The sequence below is a fragment of the Heptranchias perlo genome, chromosome 37, assembly GCF_035084215.1.
Source record: "Heptranchias perlo isolate sHepPer1 chromosome 37, sHepPer1.hap1, whole genome shotgun sequence".
Classification (NCBI taxonomy): Eukaryota; Metazoa; Chordata; class Chondrichthyes; order Hexanchiformes; family Hexanchidae; genus Heptranchias; species Heptranchias perlo.
The window spans coordinates 5,720,950-5,740,699 of NC_090361.1; the positions used below are offsets into that span (position 1 = coordinate 5,720,950).

At 46.8% G+C, this 19,750-nt stretch overlaps 1 protein-coding gene across 2 annotated transcripts in view; it reads left to right on the top strand.

Moving 5' to 3' along the window:
* notch3 (notch receptor 3) overlaps positions 1–19,750 on the top strand; it is a 126,358-nt gene that overhangs the window by 54,772 nt on the left and 51,836 nt on the right. For both annotated transcript variants that reach the window (XM_067973025.1, XM_067973026.1), the window contains exons 3-8: positions 5,241–5,383; positions 8,889–9,224; positions 13,152–13,274; positions 15,487–15,720; positions 17,000–17,155; positions 18,781–18,966. In XM_067973025.1, coding sequence (XP_067829126.1) covers positions 5,241–5,383; positions 8,889–9,224; positions 13,152–13,274; positions 15,487–15,720; positions 17,000–17,155; positions 18,781–18,966 — 1,178 coding nt within the window. The remainder of the gene's footprint in view (positions 1–5,240; positions 5,384–8,888; positions 9,225–13,151; positions 13,275–15,486; positions 15,721–16,999; positions 17,156–18,780; positions 18,967–19,750) is intronic.

Below are 19,750 nucleotides of genomic sequence, written 5' to 3' on the forward strand. Positions count from 1 at the left end.
TGCTTAAATATTTGTAAGACATTCCTTTTGTTCATTGTTTTACATATATACATAGAACATACAGCACAGAAACAGGCCATTCGGCCCAACTGGTCCATGCTGGTGTTTATGCTGCACACAAGCTTCCTCCCATCCCTCTTCATCTCACCCTATCAACATATATCCTGCTATTCCTTTCCCCCTCATGTGTTTATCCAGCTTCCCCTTAAATGCATCTGTGCTATTCACCTCAACTACTCCTTGTAGTAGAGCATTCCACATTCTCACCACTCTGGGTAAAGAAATTTCTCCTGAATTCCCGATTGGATTTATTAAAGGAGGTGTTATTTTAAATCAGTTAAAACCTGTATTAAAATAGTGGACAATGGAATCTCGTTTATGTATGTTATAAAGTGGTTTCATCCTTGCTGAGCAGTATGGCTAAACTTGGCCTCCACGAGTGTGGACTTTTCTCAGCCTGTAAAGGTGGCAGTTTAGAGAGACAAGAGGCTATTCTGGCCCACCTTATTGTTACTGCTCTATTGAGCCATTTAACCTATGGCAAGGAGAAGCTGTGTACAGGCTCCAGTGGATAGATATCTTTAACGTTGATCCTACATTTGGATGAAACTTTGCGCTAGCATATAGCAGTTTCACTTATGTTAAGGTGCGTTAATCCAAATGGTGGCACCTTGCAGCCATGTTCCTTAGTGAAGCTTTTCTGGTCTGCTCCCTCCACCCTTGCAGTCATCTAATGGCACAAATAATGGCCACTTGTTCGAGGTAGTGGAGTGGGCCCACGAACCTGCCCCCCAACCAGGAACTGATGCCTTCATAAGAGGCGGAAAGAGGAGAAAAAAAATAAATTGAAGAGTTTGAGTTTATGTATCCCCAAAATCTTAGTCTTACTCTGGAGCTTGGAAACTGTTATTTAGGGTGTTCATATTAGGAGTTTGTTATAAAAGGAGTTTCATTTTAAACCTTTCCACTATAAGAGGTCTTCTGTAATACAGTAAATGGAAAAACATTAAACACAGATGCTGCAATTCCACCCCCCCCCCCCCTCCATCTGCTAATAAAGTAGTATTGCAAGGCAGTGGGGAACATCATATTGGCTATCTTTTCTCCTAAATGGAAAAAATATACCCCAGGTTCCCACAATGTGGCGATTAATTCAGTCAGTTGTGATGGACCCAGTTTCCAAGGGCTTGCTGTAAGCAGATGAGTGGGTTTAACATATTGTAAGAGTGCATGTTGGCTCATACTAGGGGAACCCCAGGAACAGGTTCTGCTGGTACCAGAAACGGGCACCACTTATACCCAGGATTAGGATCATAAAATGGAATTAGGACTACTGCTGACATGGCGAATAAACACCAGCACGGACTGATTCGGCCGAACGGCTGTTTCTGTGTTGTAATTCCTATGTATGTAACACTATATTCCGTAAAAATCATTAGTCGCACTGTAAATTTGCAGATCAGTGAATTTTATTGTACTGCTTGCAGACCTATTTGTGCAATTATTAATGTTTCACATTCCAGTGTCGAGAGCTACGTTTACAGCTGAAACTGGACGCAACCCTAAACCCCTCTGCCTTTCTCTCCTCCTTTAAGTCGCTCCTTGATACCTACCTCTTTGACCAAGCTTTTTGTCACCTGTCCTTAATATCTCTTTTTATGTGGCTTGGTGTCAAATTTTTCTGATAACGCTCCTGTGAAGCGCCTTGGGGCGTTTTTACCACATTAAAGGCACTGTATAAATGTAAGTTGTTATTGATGTGGGTTCAAGTCCCACTCCAGAGACTTGATCACAAAATCTAGGCTGACACTCCCACTGCAGTACTGAGGGAGTGCTGCACTGTCAGAGATGCCGTCTTTCGGATGGGACGTTAAACCGAGGCCCCGTCTGCCCTCTCAGATGCAGGTAAAAGATCCTGTAGCACTATTTCAAAGACGAGCAGGGGAGGTCTCCCCCAGTGTACCGGTCAATATCCCTCAACCAATATCACTTTTTAAAAAAAAAAGCAGATTATCACATTGCTGTCTGTGGGATCTTGCTGTGCTCAAATTCCGACATTATAACAGTGACTACACTTCAAAAGTACTTCATTGGCTGTGAAGGGCTTTGGGACATCCTGAGGTCGTGAGAGGTGCTATATAAATGTCTTTCTTCTTTCGTGCCTATGCCGGCACTTGATACTATAAAGGAGGCAGATTCCATACCTCCAGCAGCATTCGGGTCCCAAGAGAAACCATCAAAGGCGGTGGAAAACACAGGCCTCTCTTCCGATATAGGAACACAAGAACAGGAGGAGGCCATTCAGCCTCTCGAGCCTGTTCCGCCATTTATTTAGATCATGGCTGATGTGTATCATAACTCCATCCACCCGCCTTGGTTCCCTAACCCTTAATACCTAACAAAAATCTATCAGTCTCATTTTTGAGATTTTCAGTTGACCCCCAGCGTCAACAGCTTTTTGGGGGAGAGAGTTCCAGGTTTCCACTTACACTTTGTGTGAAGAAGTGCTTCCTGACATCACCCTGAACGCCCTGGCTCTAATTTTAAGGTTACGCCCCCTGGTTCTGGTCTTCCCCCACCAGAGGAAATAGTTTCTATCTATCCTATCAACTCCTTTGATCATCTTAAACACCTCAATTAGATCACCCCTTAATCTTCTATATTCAAGGGAATACAAACCTAGTCTATGCAACCTGCCCTCATAATTTAACCCTTTTAGCCCTGGAATCATTCTGGTGAAGTTCGACACAGGCGCCCATATCTTGAGCACCACTCTGCTGCATCTGGGCATCAACATAAAAATGGCAGCCGACCAGCGCAAGGGCCCACTGCTGCTGCTCTCAAGCGGCGCACGCTGTAAATACAGCTGCAGGCAACAGCTGGCTATCTGGAGTGTAAGAAACGGTATTTGCTTTCTGTAACTAAACCCCAACTCACTACAAGTGCGATTTTACGCCCCCGGAGGAGTCTTTCAAGTTGGCAGCCCGTCAACCCGCAAAGAATGGCCCCACGGGGGAACAAAGCGACCGTTGGGCAGAGTGGCAGCGGCAGAATGTTGGAAGGAAACGGTTAATAGCGAAAAGCCTGCAACTGCCCTGAAGTAAAACGTCGCAGAACAGGAAACCAGGGAAGCTTTTGACTTGAGGCGGCTGCAGTCCGCAGCGCCACGAGACGGAGGAGTCAGCGGGGAAGGAGGTGATGGAACGCAGCTGGCTGTGTGGATCCTCTCGAGCCCCCGGTGGCCAGGGAGATGACAGTGTGGGAAAAGTCTTCCCCCTTTCAAGCCGCACCGAGGCCCGAGAGTAAATTGCCTTTCCCAGACTGGATCGCTTGATGAGAACAAGCTGTGGGACTCGATCATTTAACAGGGGGCCTCAGTTACAAGGCTGAGAAACCCCAGCTCCTCGACTTGCTCCAGATTTATTACCAACAATGTTTCGGTTAATTTTCTGTTATTGGTCTAATATTATTGTTCTAATTTTTCTTTTCTCATTCCTCCCCCTGGTTTTAAAAAAAAACTCAATTAAGAAGTTAACCCCCGCCCCCCCCAACAGAATTTTTTTTCCTAATTTTTTCCCTTGTTGTTTTGAAAGCGGCAACAGTTTACATAGAATTACATCGAATGTACAGCACAGAAACAGGCCATTCAGCCCAACTGGTTTGTGCCAGTGTTTATGCTCCACACAAGCCTCCTCTCACCCTACTTCATCAAACCCTATCAGCATAACCTTCTATTCCTTTCTCCCTCAAGTACTTGCACAGCTTCCCCTTAAATGCATCTATGCTATTTGCCTCAACCACTCTGTGTGGTAGCGAGTTCCATATTCTCACCACTCTCTGGCCACTGGCTGAGGCTGAACCAGACCGTTCGTAACCTTAGCATCCTATTTGACCCTGAGATGACTTTCTGACCACATATCCACTCCATCACCAAGACTACCTACTTCTACCTCTGTAATATCCCCTGACTCCGCCCCTGCCTCAGCTCATCTGCTGCTGAAACCCTCACTCATGTCTTTGCTACCTGTAGACTTGACTATTCCAATGCTATCCTGGCTGGTCTCCCATCTTCCACCCTCCATAAACTTAAGCTCATCCAAAACTCTGCTGCCCGTATCCTAACTCGCACCAAGTCCCGTTCAGCCATCACACCCTGTGCTCGTTGACCTACATTGGCTCCCGTTCCGGCAACACCTTGATTTTGAAATTCTCATACCTGTTTTCAAATCCCTCCATGGTCTCTCCCCTCCCTATCTCTGTAACCTCCTTCAGCCCTACAACCCTCCAAGATCTCTGCGCTCCTCCAATTCTGGCCTCTTGCACATCCCCGATTTTAATCGCTCCACCATTGGCGGCCGTGCTTTCAGCTGGCTAGGCCCTAAGCTCTGAAATTGCCTCCCTAAACCTCTCTGCCTCTCTAAGCCTCTCTTCTCCTTTACGTTGCTCCTTAAAACCTACCTCTCTGACCAAGCTTTTTGGTCACCTGTCCTAATATCTCCTTATTTGGCTCGGAGTCAGATTTTGTTTGAAAATCGCTCCTGTGAAGCGCCTTGGGATGTTTTACTACATTAAAGGCGCTTTATAAATGCAAGTTGTTGTTGTAAAGAAGTTTCACCTGAATTCCTTATTGGATTTATTAGTGACTATATTCTATTTATGGCCCCTAATTTTGGACTCATCCATAAGTGGAAACATTTTCTCTAAGCTTACCCTATCGAACCCCTTCATAATTTTAAAGACCTCCATTGGATGGTGGGGTTGGTCCCTGGATGGCTGCTACTCTCTGGCGCTTTGGTCAATTGGCCATTCTTCATGCACAAGCCTAGACACAATGCCAGCAGGGTGTTTGACCATAGGGAGCATCATGGCTAAGCCCAATCATCTCTCAGCAAATGTGCATACGCGCACACTCCAGTAGGGGACCGGGACGCATCGATCAAGAGGGAGCTGTGATTTGCATGGTAATTGTAGTGCCTATTTTTCTGCCCCAGCTGAGATCGGAGAAATTAAAACACATCCGGGACCTTCCTGGACATTATATCTTAGGGCTGCACTCAGTGCCCTTAATGTGGAATTGATTTAAGAGATGGTTAAGTATTAAATCCAGTTTATAGAAGAGTTCCTTGATTTGCCAGCTCTTATAAACTGGCTCTTTGAGTAATTGTTGGTTCCATGGCTTTAACTGTTTAAATCCCCAAGGTGCACTAAGGAGCTAATGCCCGCTTTCTTGGTTTGTGCAGGTGTCGGTCTGGTTACCTTGGGGACTTGTGCCAGTTTCCTGACCCCTGCCAAAGGTCGCCATGTTTAAACGGAGGAATATGCGCCAGCTCAGTGGTGGATGGCACAGCACAGTACACATGCAGCTGTACACGAGGGTTCAGAGGTAAGGCCACCCGCGTTCCATACATGTACAGCATTAGATGTGGGAGAAGCACAGTGATTTCTGGTGACGCAGAGCAATGGAGCATCAACATGCAGCACAGTGGAGCAGTGGGCTGTTCAGTCAGTCCTTATCTAATCTGCACTACGGGCGCGCCCCCTCACAGGAAGGGGAGGGAAGATGGGTGGAGTGTTCATCAAACTACTCTCATTCGTCTGATGGCAGGCAGTTCAGGATGGCACTGATGATGATCTGGGAGCAGATCACATGCCAGTTTGCATGGCCCTCGAGGAAGCAGTGAGAGGAGAAAACTAGGGAGAGAAAAGCTGTTTGTAATGCTGTGCTGGTGCTCCTGCTTCTCCTGGCCACTTACCTTAGCAAATTAGGCATATTTCCATGGCCTCGCCCCTCCCTATCTCTGTAACCTGCTCCAAACCTACGAGAACTCAAGCTTCTTGCGCATCCCCTACTTTCCTTCGCCCCGCCATTGGTGGCCGTGCCTTCAGCCGTCCAGGCCCTAAGCTCTGTAATTCCCTCCTCAAACCTCTTCGCTTCTCCACATCTCTCTCCTCTTTTAAGATGCTGCGTTAAACCGACACTTTGACCAAGTGTTTGGTCACCTGTCCAAACGCATCCTCCTCTGACTCAGTGTCAGTTTTTGTCTGATTGTGTTGCTTTGCAGCGCCTTGGGACGGTATCCTATGTTAAAGGTGCTATAATCAAGGCAAGTTGTTGCTGCATTGCCCCCAGGCTGTGAGAGACCCATGCGTTGGGAGCTGGCGGCAGTAGCACCTCGATCAGCTAAGAACATCCCAAGGTGCTTCAGAGAGAAGCATGAGGAAAAGGGCCACGTCAAAGAAGAGAGGTTAGAAATACGTGACCAAAAGCTTGGGCCAAAGGGATGATAAGGAGGGTCGTAAAGGAGGGGAGAGAGAGAATTCCAGACATTGGGAGCTAGGCAACTGAAGGCACAGCCGCCAATGGTGGGGTGAAGCACGTCACTAGGGCATTATAAAAGCGGGAATTCAGTTGGTAGAGCAATTATTGTAATAAGGCTCTTGGGGGTGGGGGGGCGGTTGTCAGGAAGAGGCTCGTTGCCCTGATTTTGAAACCACGACTTTAATTCGATTCCAGTTGTCAACGTGTAGTTAATTTCTCCCATAAGATTTTCTTCGCCCTTGGTGCGAGTAGATTTTAGCTCTGTTACAGGTTAATTAGAGGTGTGATCTCTTTGATCTGTGTGCTAATCCTCTTAATCCCTCTTTTGTCCATTATTCACCTCGGATTCTTTTGAGTCACTCAGCTCCTCGGCCATGCCAAACATGTTTACTCCAATTTTCTCTCCCCCTCGGAGCTGCTGATACTGTAGTACTGGAAATCCTCGGCTACTTTGCCTGAGTAACGATACTTATGTGGGCCTCCGCAGTGAGCATTGGTAGGCTATTCTACCGTGGGGAGAGGGGAAGGGCGATAACAGATCCCATTCCTATCTACGCTCACAAATGTATAGGGTCACAGGATCAGGATTGGGAACACCGGCTGAGTGTTTGTTCGTAGTTTATAGATAGTGAGGCTGATTTTAATACCCCAGCATTAGCTGAAATGAGCTAGTTCAGCATATGACACGGGTTGAATCTAAGACCTTCCTGATCCTACGTGCCTCAGTGTCATGTGTGGTGCATTTATCTTCCTATTTTTTCATCCGAGTTGAAGATACTTTTTAAACTTTTTAACAGAGACTTGAGCACAAAATCCAGGCTGACACTCCAGTGCAGTACTGAGGATGCCCTGCACTGTCAGAGGTGCCGTCTTTCAGATGAGACATTAAACCGAGGCCCTGTCTACCCCCTCAGGTGGAAGATTCCGCGGCACTATTTTGAAGAAGAGCAGAGGAGTTCTCCCCAGTGCCCTGGCCAATATTTGTCCCTCAACCAACATCAGTAAAACAGATTATCTAGTCATTATCATATTGCTATTCATGGGATCTTGCTGTGCTCAAATTGCTGCCGTGTTTCTTACATTACAACAGTGACTACACTTCAAAAGTATTTCATTAGCTGTGAAACGCTTTGGGACGTCTTGAAGTCATGAAAGGTGCTAAATAAATGCAAGTCTTCCTTTAAATGATTTTCTCACAGTACTTAACGTTATTTTGTTCAGGCTTTTGATCTCCAATATGTTGGAGCTTTCCTAGAAGAAGAGGCTTATTGCAGTGTGTGGCTGCTAAACCCTCTTCCCCTCACCAAGCGCTGAGTGCTGCCATTTTTTCTAGCTTGAGATGTCCTCCGTGCCGTAAAATCTAACACCACTTTATTCATATCATCTCCAAACAGTGAAAACTGTGGGTTAAAAATGGATAAATAAAATGTGTATTTCTTAAACATTTCCCGTTTTGTTATATACCTCTGTGTATCCCAAAGCAGAGGTGTCCACAAAAATGCACTTGAAGAAAATGCCCTGAATCTCACCTGTTGATAATCGAATTGATTTGTGTGATGGCAGACATTGTTGCTGGCAGTGTGCAGTCTGGACTGTCCCATCTCCTCCCTCCCTCCCCCTCTCCCCACCTTTTGGTTTCTGGGTTGCCTGAGATACCAGGAGAGGATTTTAAGTTTCACCAGTAAAATTAATTCTAAGGCAGTAAATTTTGGAATTACCATAATATCAGGCATATACGTCACAGCTTCAGGTTTGATTTTTGTGTGCACTAAGTATAGAGACTGACATTCATTGATGCAATGTATTAGAATCTCGTTCTTCCTTTGTACATCATGGGTTAGATATTCCTTTATGTGCTGTTTTTAACAAATTGGGTAATGTGTTTGAATGAAATTGCTTTTTGTATTTTAGAAAAGACTGTTTTATTTTAAGTGATTTAAGACTTCACTTGAATGATAAACAGAGGAGTTTCATCCAAACACATTAACCAATGCTTTATGGCACTCAGAGGAAATTCTCCTCAATGTATATCATCGATGTGATTTACAATCAGTGTTACAGCAAATGGCAAAGGAATGTTATAGGTTTAAATTAAACTGTGTGTGCGCGCAAGAATAAATCAGACTCTCACTACCGTAAAATCTTGATTATTGTGGAGCTGCCCTGATGGCAACATGTAAGGATGCTGCATTGGATGGTCTCCAATGGAAAAGCAGCAGGGGAAACAACAATTGGCCTCAGTATTCCCTTGGCTTTGGCTGGGAAAAATCAATCCGGCTTCCCATTCCTCACTGCCATCTAGTGGGCTCTGGTGGGAGTGCGAGTATTGAGGTTGGCTACATTGGCCACACGGTCAAACAGTCTGCTGTCTCGACTCACACAGAAAGAATGGCTGCTTGGATGAAGTACTGGAAGGTCGACCCACACCTAGCTTGCGTCAGTGCATTTAAACGGAGAGTATCAATAGGATTTTTAATCATAGAGGTAACTGATGCACCAGGTTTTATAGCAAGGAACTTTCCCATTCTGCAGCAATCAATTGTGATGTCCCTTTTCTTTCATCCTTTAGGAGCTAACTGCTCGCTGATAGATGCCTGCGCTACAAGCCCATGCGCCAACGGAGCTCACTGCACAAATTGGAATAATCGCTACAACTGTACCTGCCCTCCGGGATTCAGCGGGAAGCGCTGCCACACTGACATCGATGAGTGCAAAGCGCCCAACCACTGCAAGAACGGGGGGCTGTGCATCAACACCCCCGGCTCATTCCGCTGCCAGTGCCCGGTCGGCTTCACAGGACAGCTGTGCGAGAGTATCTACATCCCCTGCGCACCATCGCAGTGCCAGAACGGTGGGACCTGCCGACAGACCGGGGACCTGACGTACGAATGCGCCTGTTTACCAGGTGGGAGTATAACGTATACTTGCTCAGGGTGGCGTAGTCTTTGTGCCAATGTCACAGCCTCCTGATTAAGAACTTAGCTCGCTAATTAACCCGGTTAGTCTGTGTGCGTGACTTCACTTTGCTTTACTTAATGATATTAGAGATGTTTTGGAGTTGGGTCAGAATGAAGGGTTATTTTCCTGTAATCTCTTTAATTGGGCTCTATTGGTTTGTAGTTGCTTTCTGGAAATGCAGCCACTTTCAGTGTTGGCCTTCTGACCTCCATTGGCTCCCGGTCTGGCAACGTCTCGATTTTAAAATTCTCATCCTTGTTTTCAAATCCCTCTGTGGCCTCGTCCCATCCTATCTCTGTAACCTCCTCTAGCCCTGCAACCCTCCGAGTTCTCTGCACCTCTCCATCCCTCTACCTCTCCTCCTTTAAGGTGCTCTTTTAAAACGTACCTCTTTGACCAAGCTTTTCCTATCCTAATATCCTCTTATGTAGCTCGGTGTCAAATTTTGTCTGATAAGCGCTTCGGTGAAGCACCTTGGGACGTTTTACTACATTAAAGGCGCTATATAAATGCAAGTTGTTGTTTGTTTGCATCCTATTGACATTCTACATGGTGGAAGCTGTGTACTCTAGATAACGTAGGTAAAGTGTAAGTTGGTCCCCACATTCCAGTCCCATCGCTGGGGGACTGATTGATCCTGCCCAAGTGACTGTGCCATTCAGACTCAGAATGGTGACTACAGGAAGATGCAGGATGTTGTAACACGTGTAATGTTTGACAAAATAATAAGAGGGTCGTGCAGGGAAATAATAGACACTGGCAAGGAATTCTTAAAAAAAAAGTGTTATAGTCATATAGTCAGCACATGAAATATAAAAAAACAGCCAACAGTACAATTATAAATTGTCCTTCTCAACTGTATATCTAGTGGCTGAAGTGTGATTTATTTTCCCTTGTGTATGGATACTAATGAACCACATAGCCGAGTAAAAAGACTATTTTTTTCTTCTCTCTCTGGGAGGTGTCCATGGAGAGGTCCGGTGGTACCAGGTGCCCTCCCTAACTGCATTCAAGTGGCCGCTATCCTTCTGCGAGCCCTGACTGGGTATCGCCTGCTATTGGACCATTAGGGGCAACACAGCTGAGCCCAATCCTGTCTTCACACAATCGACTTTCAGCGAGGTGGTGGGGGTGGAGAGAGGGTCACTGAATAGTGATTGGGAGCAGGAGCCCTGGAAGATTTTCTGCTCTCTACTCCAGGGCTTGGAGGCCAATGATAATACTGCCCCAGCTGAGATCAGCTGACAGCACAGACTTGGTCTCTGGGTTAGCTACTCACTGCATTATCTCCATGAGCCACTCCGGAAGCTTTATAAAGAACATAAGAACTAGGAGCAGGAGTAGGCCATCCGACCCTCAAGCCTGGTTCGCCATTCAACAAGATCATGGCTGATCTTCTACCTCAAAGCCATTTTCCTGCACCATCCCCATATCCCTTGATGCCTTTAATACCTAGAAATCTATCAATCTCTATTTTGAATGTACTCAATGACTGGGCCTCCACAGCCCTCTGGGGTAGAGAATTCCAAAGATTCACCACCCTCTGAGTGAAGAAATTTCTCCTCATCTCAGTCCTAAATGGCCTATCCTTTATTCTGAGACTGTGACCCCTGGTTCTAGATTCCCCAGCCAGGGGAAACAACATCCTTGCATCTACCCTGTCGAGCCCTGTAAGAATTTTGTATGTTTCAATGAGATCACCTCTCATTCTTCTAAACTCTGGAGAATACAGGTCTAGTCTACTCGATCTCTCCTCATACGACAATCCCGCAATACTGCTGTAGCCAATTTTACTGCGCAGTGGCCCTTTGAGGTTCCATGGCTCTATAACCAGAAAGTGAATATTAGAGAGTCTGGAGAGGGAGCAACAGAGTCAATCCACCTTTTGCATTTAGGGTCAGTCTGTTCAACACAAGGTAGCACCCAGTGATCAGCGGACAGATTCCATAACATGTTTGGCATACTTTTTTTTTAAAACAGTTGCACCCTTGGCCCAATGCCATGCTTTATAGTGGGCACACATTCGGTTCATTTTAACAGATGGTATTTAAAACATGAACCACCCAGTAAAGCCCATCACTGACGTAGACCGGTTGAAGCAACCCAGATGAGATGTGGACATAGTAACAAGACAGGGTAGTTTGGGCCCGATGGGCTTTTCCATTCCTAAATGTTCTTACAATTCTCATGTGGGACAATCTTTGAACTTGGAGGTGGCACTGTACTGATCCCTAAAAGGAACCAATCAGTGCACAATAAAACTGGTTGCAAATCCAAGGCTGATTGCAACTAAGGCGGTGGGGTCAGAAGGGCCGGTCAAACAGGGAATATGTGACGGAGGTCACAGTGTCATCGGTGCTCGTATATTACAGAGGTCGCAAGTTCATATTAGATTTTTTTTTAAAAGAATTTTTTTTAAAAGGCAAATGACTACCTGGCGACCGGCCAAAGCTTCCTGAATAACCGAGCGGGGATATTTATGTCAGATGTCAGATTCTTTTCAGGCTCACGGGCCTTGGCAGGAAATGGCTTTCTATGGGACAGGAAGCAATTCGAAGTATTTCACATCAAATGCACTGAATTAATGTGAGTCAGAAGGGCCCCTCGCTCGGAGAACAGCAGCACGGCAGAGTGACATAGGACAGCGGGCGCACAAAAGTTCTCCACTGCACCTCGTTCTCACTTCGAATGATATACAGCTTCAAACAAAGTGCCTCCCAGTTTATGTGAGCCACACTGTTAATACATTACGGGTGCAACACTGGGTACCTGGGAGGTGTGCCAGGCTGTATTTGAGGGTTTGGATGATTTATGGATAAATACTTGAAGGGTAAAAATTTGCAGGGCTGTGGGGAAAGGGCAGGGGAGTGGGACTAATTGGACAGCTCATTCAAAGAGCCGCCACAGGCACGATGGGCCAAATGGCCTCCTTAAGTGCTGTATCCTCCTATGATTCTATGAATAAGCATTAACTGGGAATGAATCACAGGTTATGATATTTTACTCTCAGGATGATTGAGGGGATGGAGGGATTGGGTTATGAGGAGAGATTATGGAATTTGGGCATATTCTCACTGGGAACGGGAAGGTTGAGTGCTGATATGATTGCTGTTTTTAGGATTCTAAAAGGACTAGATAATGTACACCATTATAAGCTGTTCCACCTTGTCCAGAACAGTAATCCAGAGGACACCGCCTACTCCTGAATGGGGGTAAGTTCAAAACTAACCTGATTTGAACCTAACCTGCCCGTCAGGAAATTTGACAGGATCGGGTGCAATGCCAGTTTTACAGCCCGCCCCGATTGTACTCCCCACTGAAGTCAGCAGAGAGTAATATCGGGCGGAGTGTAAAACCAGCGTTCCACCCCATCCGGTGGGTTTACTGATGGGCAGGTTAGGTTAAAATTATTCCCAATATTTCCGACTCAGCGGTATAAAGATCGACGTGGTAATTGTTATAGTCACGGTGGTTATCCAGTCTGTGCTGCTGATGGCCCGATTGTGCCTGAACAAAGTAATTCAGCCATGGTGCAATAGAGGTTAATCCTCCAGAGTAGCAATGTCATCGTGGATCGGTGATGTGCAGCACACTGGCACATGGCATAGGCTCTGAGGGCCCTCCCCGCAACTAAATAGGACCGCTCCTTAAAACTGAAATGGCTAACTTACCCTTTACAGTGCGATTTGAAGCCCTCAATTGCATCCTTGCCCAGTCACTCACTGCCTCGTGTTTGCTTCCTATGGATTCAGGGTGTGCCAATTGAATAAGTGAAAATCTACATTGGGGCTCAATTCATTATCAAGTTCCCAATCTTACAATTACGGTTGGGATTCAGGAAGCTTATTCCTTGTGTTTTTTTTTTCCTCATCAGGTTTTGAAGGACAGAACTGTGAAATTAACATTGATGATTGCCCTGAACACAAGTGCATGAATGGAGGAACCTGTGTAGACGGTGTAAATACCTACAACTGCCAGTGCACACCTGAGTGGACAGGTATGTCAGCATTAGCAATGAATAGAAACATCACGTCCTCCCTCTCATTAGATTAACAAACTAGTGCAGGGGCTGAAGCTGAGGCTGGAAAAGACAAGAAATCATATCCGAAACCTTATTCCTTATTAAAACCAAATCAACTACAGTATTAAAGAAAGAGAGAACTTCCATTTATGTAATGACTTTCACGCCCTCAGGACATCCCAAAACGCTTCGCGGTCAATGAAGTTCTTTTGAATCAAAAACATAAAATGCTGGAAATGCTTGGCAGGTCAGGCAGCATCTGTGGAGAGAAGAGAGGAGATGTTTTGGGTATGGACCCTTTATCAGAACTAGGAGTATTTTTGAAGCGTAGTGACTGTTGTAATGTAGGATACACAGCAGCCAATTTGCACGCAGCAAGGTCCCACAAATAGCAATGAGGTAATGACCAGATAATCTGTTTTTAGTGATTTTGGTTGAGGGATAAATATTAGCCAGGATACTGGGAGAACTCCCCTGCTCTTCAAATAGTGCTGTGGGATCTTTTACATCCAGCTGAGAGGGCAGATGGAGCCTCGGTTTAATGTCTCAGCTGACAGACAGTCAGCACTCCTTCAGTACTGCACTGGAGTGCGACATGAACTGTGCTAATCCAGAAAATCTAAATGCAAATCTACGTTTGTTTTTTATGTTCACTGAGCTGAGAAAGATCACTGCTTGGGAATGAAAAACCTATTTTCCAGGGGATATATACTTCTCTGTGTGCAAAGCTAAAGAAAAGATATTTTACTAAGCTAGCATGATAAACTCGAGAAATGTTCTTTAATTTTACAAACAGAAGAAAACATGCTCCACTGCCTGGAAAGTAATGCCATCGTCAAGCACTCCCATGTCAGGTGTAGCACAGGTTGATTTAGAATCATAGAATCATAGAAGTTTACAACATGGAAACAGGCCCTTCGGCCCAACATGTCCATGTCGCCCAGTTTATACCACTAAGCTAGTCCCAATAGCCTGCACTTGGCCCATATCCCTCTATACCCATCTTACCCATGTAACTGTCCAAATGCTTTTTAAAAGACAAAATTGTACCCGCCTCTACTACTGCCTCTGGCAGCTCGTTCCAGACACTCACCACCCTTTGAGTGAAAAAATTGCCCCTCTGGACCCTTTTGTATCTCTCCCCTCTCACCTTAAATCTATGCCCCCTCGTTATAGACTCCCCTACCTTTGGGAAAAGATTTTGACTATCTACCTTATCTATGCCCCCCTAGAATGAAGCTTTCCTTTCCTCTCCTGCACCCCAACAATGTCCCTTAACCCCATTACCAGACCAAAGTGACATTTCCATTTTCCACACCGGCCATCCTTACGAATGACAAAAACAAAATACTGCAGATGCGGGAAAATCTGAAATAAAAACATTTCAGCTGGATGACCTTTCATCAGATTTTCCTCATCCAGTTCTGATGAAAGGTCATCGACCTGAAACGTTAACTGTGTTTCTCTCTCCACAGATGCTGCCTGACCTGCTGTGTGTTTTCCAGCATTTTCTGTTTTTATCCTTACGAATGAGTCTATCTGAGATCGCCAACTTGTAGGCAGTTTTCTTCCCCATGAGAAACTGAGTAGAAAAGAGAAGGCTGAGAGGTGACCTGATAGAGGAGTTTGATAGGGTAGACGTGGAGAAAATGTTTCCACTTGTGGGGGGAGATCAAAACTAGGGGCCATAAATATAAGATAGTCACCAATAAATCCAATAGGGAATTCAGGAGAAACTTCTTTATCCAGAGAGTGATTAGAATGCAGAACTCTCTACCACAAGGAGTAGTTGAGGCGAATAGCAAAGATACATTTAAGGGGAACATGAGGGAGAAAGGAATAGAAGATTATACTGATAGGGTGAGATAAAGAGGGGTGGGAGGAGGTTTGTGTGGAGCATAAACACCAGCACAGACCAGTTGGGCCGAATGGCCTGTTTCTGTGCTGTACACTCTGTGATGTCCTGGATATGTTAACCAAAGAATTGTCATCTATCACTAGACTGGATTGAGCCAGATCCAAGAGGTGAAAGGGCATCCTGCTAATTTGCCGCACCTCCCATCTGTTTTTCTTTTATTTTAGAGGCTGATTGGTCGCATGACCAAAGCATGCAAAGGCAGGGCAGCTCGTTAACTGCCTGCAGGGGCCTTTGTGATCTCTAACCCTTGTGAGATCATTTCCCTTCCAGGTCAGTTTTGCACGGAGGATGTGGACGAATGTCACCTGCAACCCAACGCTTGCCACAACGGAGGAACCTGCTTCAACACTCCAGGTGGCCACACCTGCGTGTGCGTCAATGGCTGGACGGGGGACGACTGCAGCGAGAACATCGACGACTGTGCCACGGCAGTGTGCTTCAACGGAGCCACGTGCCATGACCGGGTGGCATCCTTCTTCTGCGAATGCCGCATCGGAAAGACAGGTAACCGCCGAGACTGTCACTCGGCCGTGCGGGTCCCCAACGTGTATATGTTTCTTTACTCATTCTCGGCATATGGGCATCGCTGGCAAAGCCGGCATTTGTTGCCCATCCCCAGTTGCCCCTTGAGAAGGTGGTGGTGAGCCGCCTTCTTGAACCGCTGCAGTCCGTGTGGTGAAGGTTCTCCCACAGTGCTGTTAGGTAGAGAGTTCCAGGATTTTGACCCAGCGACGACGAAGGTTCGCGATGGTGTGTGACTTGGAGGGGAACTTGGAGGTGATGGCTTTCCCATGCATCTGCTGCCCTTGTCTTTGTAGGATGGAGGTGACGGGCTTGGGAGGTGCTGTCGACTTGCTGCAGTGCATCCTGTAGATAGAACACACTGCATTGTGTTGTTGGAAGAAACTGTTAATTTTCTGGAGGCAATGGAGACCTCGGGGAGACACAAGTTGCAGCAATGACAAACTGGATCTGTGTCTATAGTTGAAGGATTTATGACATAGGACATTGCATGTGGTCTCAGCTGTTAGTCTACAAGAGGAAAAATGAACATGTCTGGTAGACCCAGCACACAAACGGAGGCATATTAAGTAATTGATGCTGAATTTCAAAATTACTTTGAGTGAGTGATTGGCCTGTCGGAACCTGCAATTCAAATATTCTACATGGTGGAAGGGCGATTAACTTCATTTTATATTTCCTTGGTCCCTGAATAATATCCGCTGGATCAGCCCAGTGTGGTACTGAAGCGTACAAGCAAGGAGAGTCTGTGCTGCGTTCGCCGAACTCAGCTGGGAGGATGACAGAGATGCTAAAAATGGCTTCAGCTTGAGCAAGGGAAGATTGAAAAATCATCGAGGGTTCCCACTCATTCCCAGCTAGTGGTCCCTGCTGGGAAATTCATAAGTGTGTGGATGGCGGGTGAGGATTGGGTTTTCTGTGGTTAAATAGCCTGTCATTGCTCACCGACTGGCGCTCACATGAAGAATGGACCTCTTTTGTAAGGCACTGGAGGGCCCCCAGTGCCTGTGGAACCATACCCCAACATGAGTCTACACCAATAGGAGAGTTGGGGGGGTGGGGGAATAGATCAACAACCTAGGTCATTTGTCGCAAAATCAAGGCCCATGTCTGAGGCAGAGTAACTCCTTTGGTGTTTTGGCATTGCTTCTGATGAACCATGCTAGCCAGCTCCGATTGTCTGTACGTAGCAGCTGGTAATTGCTCACAAGGCCACTGGATCCTCCCTGACACTCCTAACTCTTCTGTTACTGACTTGCAGGCCTGCTCTGCCACCTTGATGATGCTTGTGTCAGCAACCCGTGTCACGAAGGGGCTATCTGCGACACCAATCCAGTAACCGGGCAAGCTATCTGCACATGTCCCTCGGGATTCACTGGACCAGCCTGTAATCAGGATGTTGATGAGTGCTCAATAGGTATGTATGAGTTTGTTCCCCTAGGGAATGGATCTCCTGAGAGAGGACAAGCCACCTATAGGTCACCTTAACGATTTACCCCATTAATTACAACAGGTTAAAATTGAAGGAAAGTCCAGAAGGACCCTCCCATTTCCTATCAGAAAATATTAACCTCAGCAGAATTTCTGTTGGCGATTTTAAAGTAGTTGATTTTCTCTCTGACATTCACCTACACAAACTCCAATTCATCCAGATCACCATGTCCCACAAAACATCCTTCCACCCATCCCTGGTCTACTGACTTCTGTCCTCCAGCAGGTCAACTTCTAAAATCCTTGCCCACATCTTCAAATTGCTCCATGGCTTCCCTCACCTGACCTCTGCAATCTTCTCTAATCTTGCGTTGCAGCACCTACTCTATTCTCCTTTGACTCGGGTTTGTTGCACTGCCACCTCCTCCCTCTCTGCCCTGTGGAGCCATCAGCCACCGTGTACTGAGGAATGCTGGGGCTGGCAAGATGGACTACGCTGGTCTTTTCCGATCCTGTATGTTCTGATGCTCTCTAACTCACTTCTCAAACATCTTGCTACCTCCTCCCCAACCTCAAAACCTACTTCTTTCACCACGTCTTCAGTCTCCTCCCCTAGTTTCTCCTTTATTTTCTGCCCGGAGTCCACTGCTCCTCCTTGAGATGTCTGCTATGTGAAGGGCCCTAAATAAATGTAAGTTGAACGGTTGATATGGAGACCCTCAAGTAGGTCCTTCCTCTCCCCAAGCCATTCTGGTGGATGGTGCTGTTGCTCACCCAGAGCAGTTCAGCTGCTCCTGCTTGGTGCCATTTACCTGCCTCCGGCACCCAGTCTCCTGATCCTCTCGTCCCTGCAGTTGCTTGTCTCCTGCTCCCCCCTCTCAGCTCCTGGTCTCTCGTCACCTGTCTGTGCACAGCAGTGGCAGCACATGGACCAGTCTGTCAGCATTACCAGTGTCAACTGTGGCTCAGTGGGTAGCATTCTCACCTCTGAGTCAGCAGGTTGTGGGTTCAAGTCCCACACCAGAGACTTGAGCACATAATCTAGGCTGACACTCCCAGTGCAGTGCTGAGGGAGTGCTGCACTGTCAGAGGAGTCGTCTCTGAGATGAGATGTTAAACCAAGGCCACATCTGCTCTCTCAGGTGGACATAAAAGATCTCATGGGCACTATTTTGAAGAAGAGCATGGAAGTTCTCTCTGGTGTCCTGGCCAATATTTATCCCTCTACCAACAGCACTATATCAGATTATCTGGTCATTTATTTCATTGCTGTTTGTGGGACTTCGCTGTGCGCAAATTGGCTGCCGCGTTTCCTACATTACAACAGTGACTACACTTCAAAAGTACTTCATTGGCTGTAAAGTACTTTAGGACCTCCTGAGGTCATGAAAGGAGCTACATAAATGCAAGTCTTTTTCTTTTATTGAATCAGCGACTGGGGCATCTTCTGCATGGGTTGGATTTAGAAGTGCTGCCTTGTAGTTGGGCCGCCTTATACACGAGGATATAAGGCACTTGCTTGGAAGCCTCACTGCTTCAGCACTGCACAGTTCAGAAGTGTCTCCGGGACTGTGTATGTCATCCATTTATTTATTTGTTTGTCGTTTGAAGGTGCCAATCCATGTGAGCACTTTGGAAAATGTGTGAATACCGAAGGTTCGTTTCAGTGCCAGTGTGGGAATGGGTACACGGGCCCTCGCTGTGAGACTGACATCAATGAGTGCTTGTCCATGCCCTGCCAGAATGACGCTACCTGCCTGGACCGAATTGGAGAATTCACATGCATCTGTATGCCAGGTAAGGAGCCCCATTCATGAAAAATTACTCTTCTCTATCGCTACTAATTACACAGTAGAAATGTTCTTTTAAAAATGCACCTTCCCTCAGTTAATGAATCAGAACCAAACAAATAAGAGTGATAACCAAAATGGATGCGTTGGGGGTGAAAATGGACGTGGGTGGTGGTGCAGTACAGATGGAATCACACTTGCCGCCCTTTATAACGCCGCCCAATGTTCAATTCTGAACTCAGCGGAGCTGAATTTCGGGCAGGGTGTTTAACGAGCGACCAAGTTGATTATTGCTTGTTCGGTGTCCCCGTCGTCGTTTCTGGAAAATACGCTCGGCTGAAGGTTTCCTGGTAAACTTCGCTCTTCGAAGGCAACCGAGCTTGACTTCTGGACTGCGCTGAGTTGGCTAATCCCATCTGGGGAGGAAGCCATGCCCCAACTGTGCCTTGACCCCAGAATAGAGAGGACAAAATCAGCTGGGGCGGTGCACCCGATTCAGTTTGACCCTGTTGGGAGGGGTGCGCGGGTGTCGGGGGTGGGAGGGGTGCGCGGGTGTCGGGGGTGGGAGGGGTGCGCGGGTGGGAGGGGGTGCGCGGGTGTCGGGGGTGGGAGGGGTGCGGGGGTGGGAGGGGTGGGAGGGGTGTCGGGGGTGGGAGGGGTGTCGGGGGTGCGCGGGTGTCGGGGGTGGGAGGGGTGCGCGGGTGGGAGGGGGTGCGCGGGTGTCGGGGGTGGGAGGGGTGCGGGGGTGGGAGGGGTGGGAGGGGTGTCGGGGGTGGGAGGGGTGTCGGGGG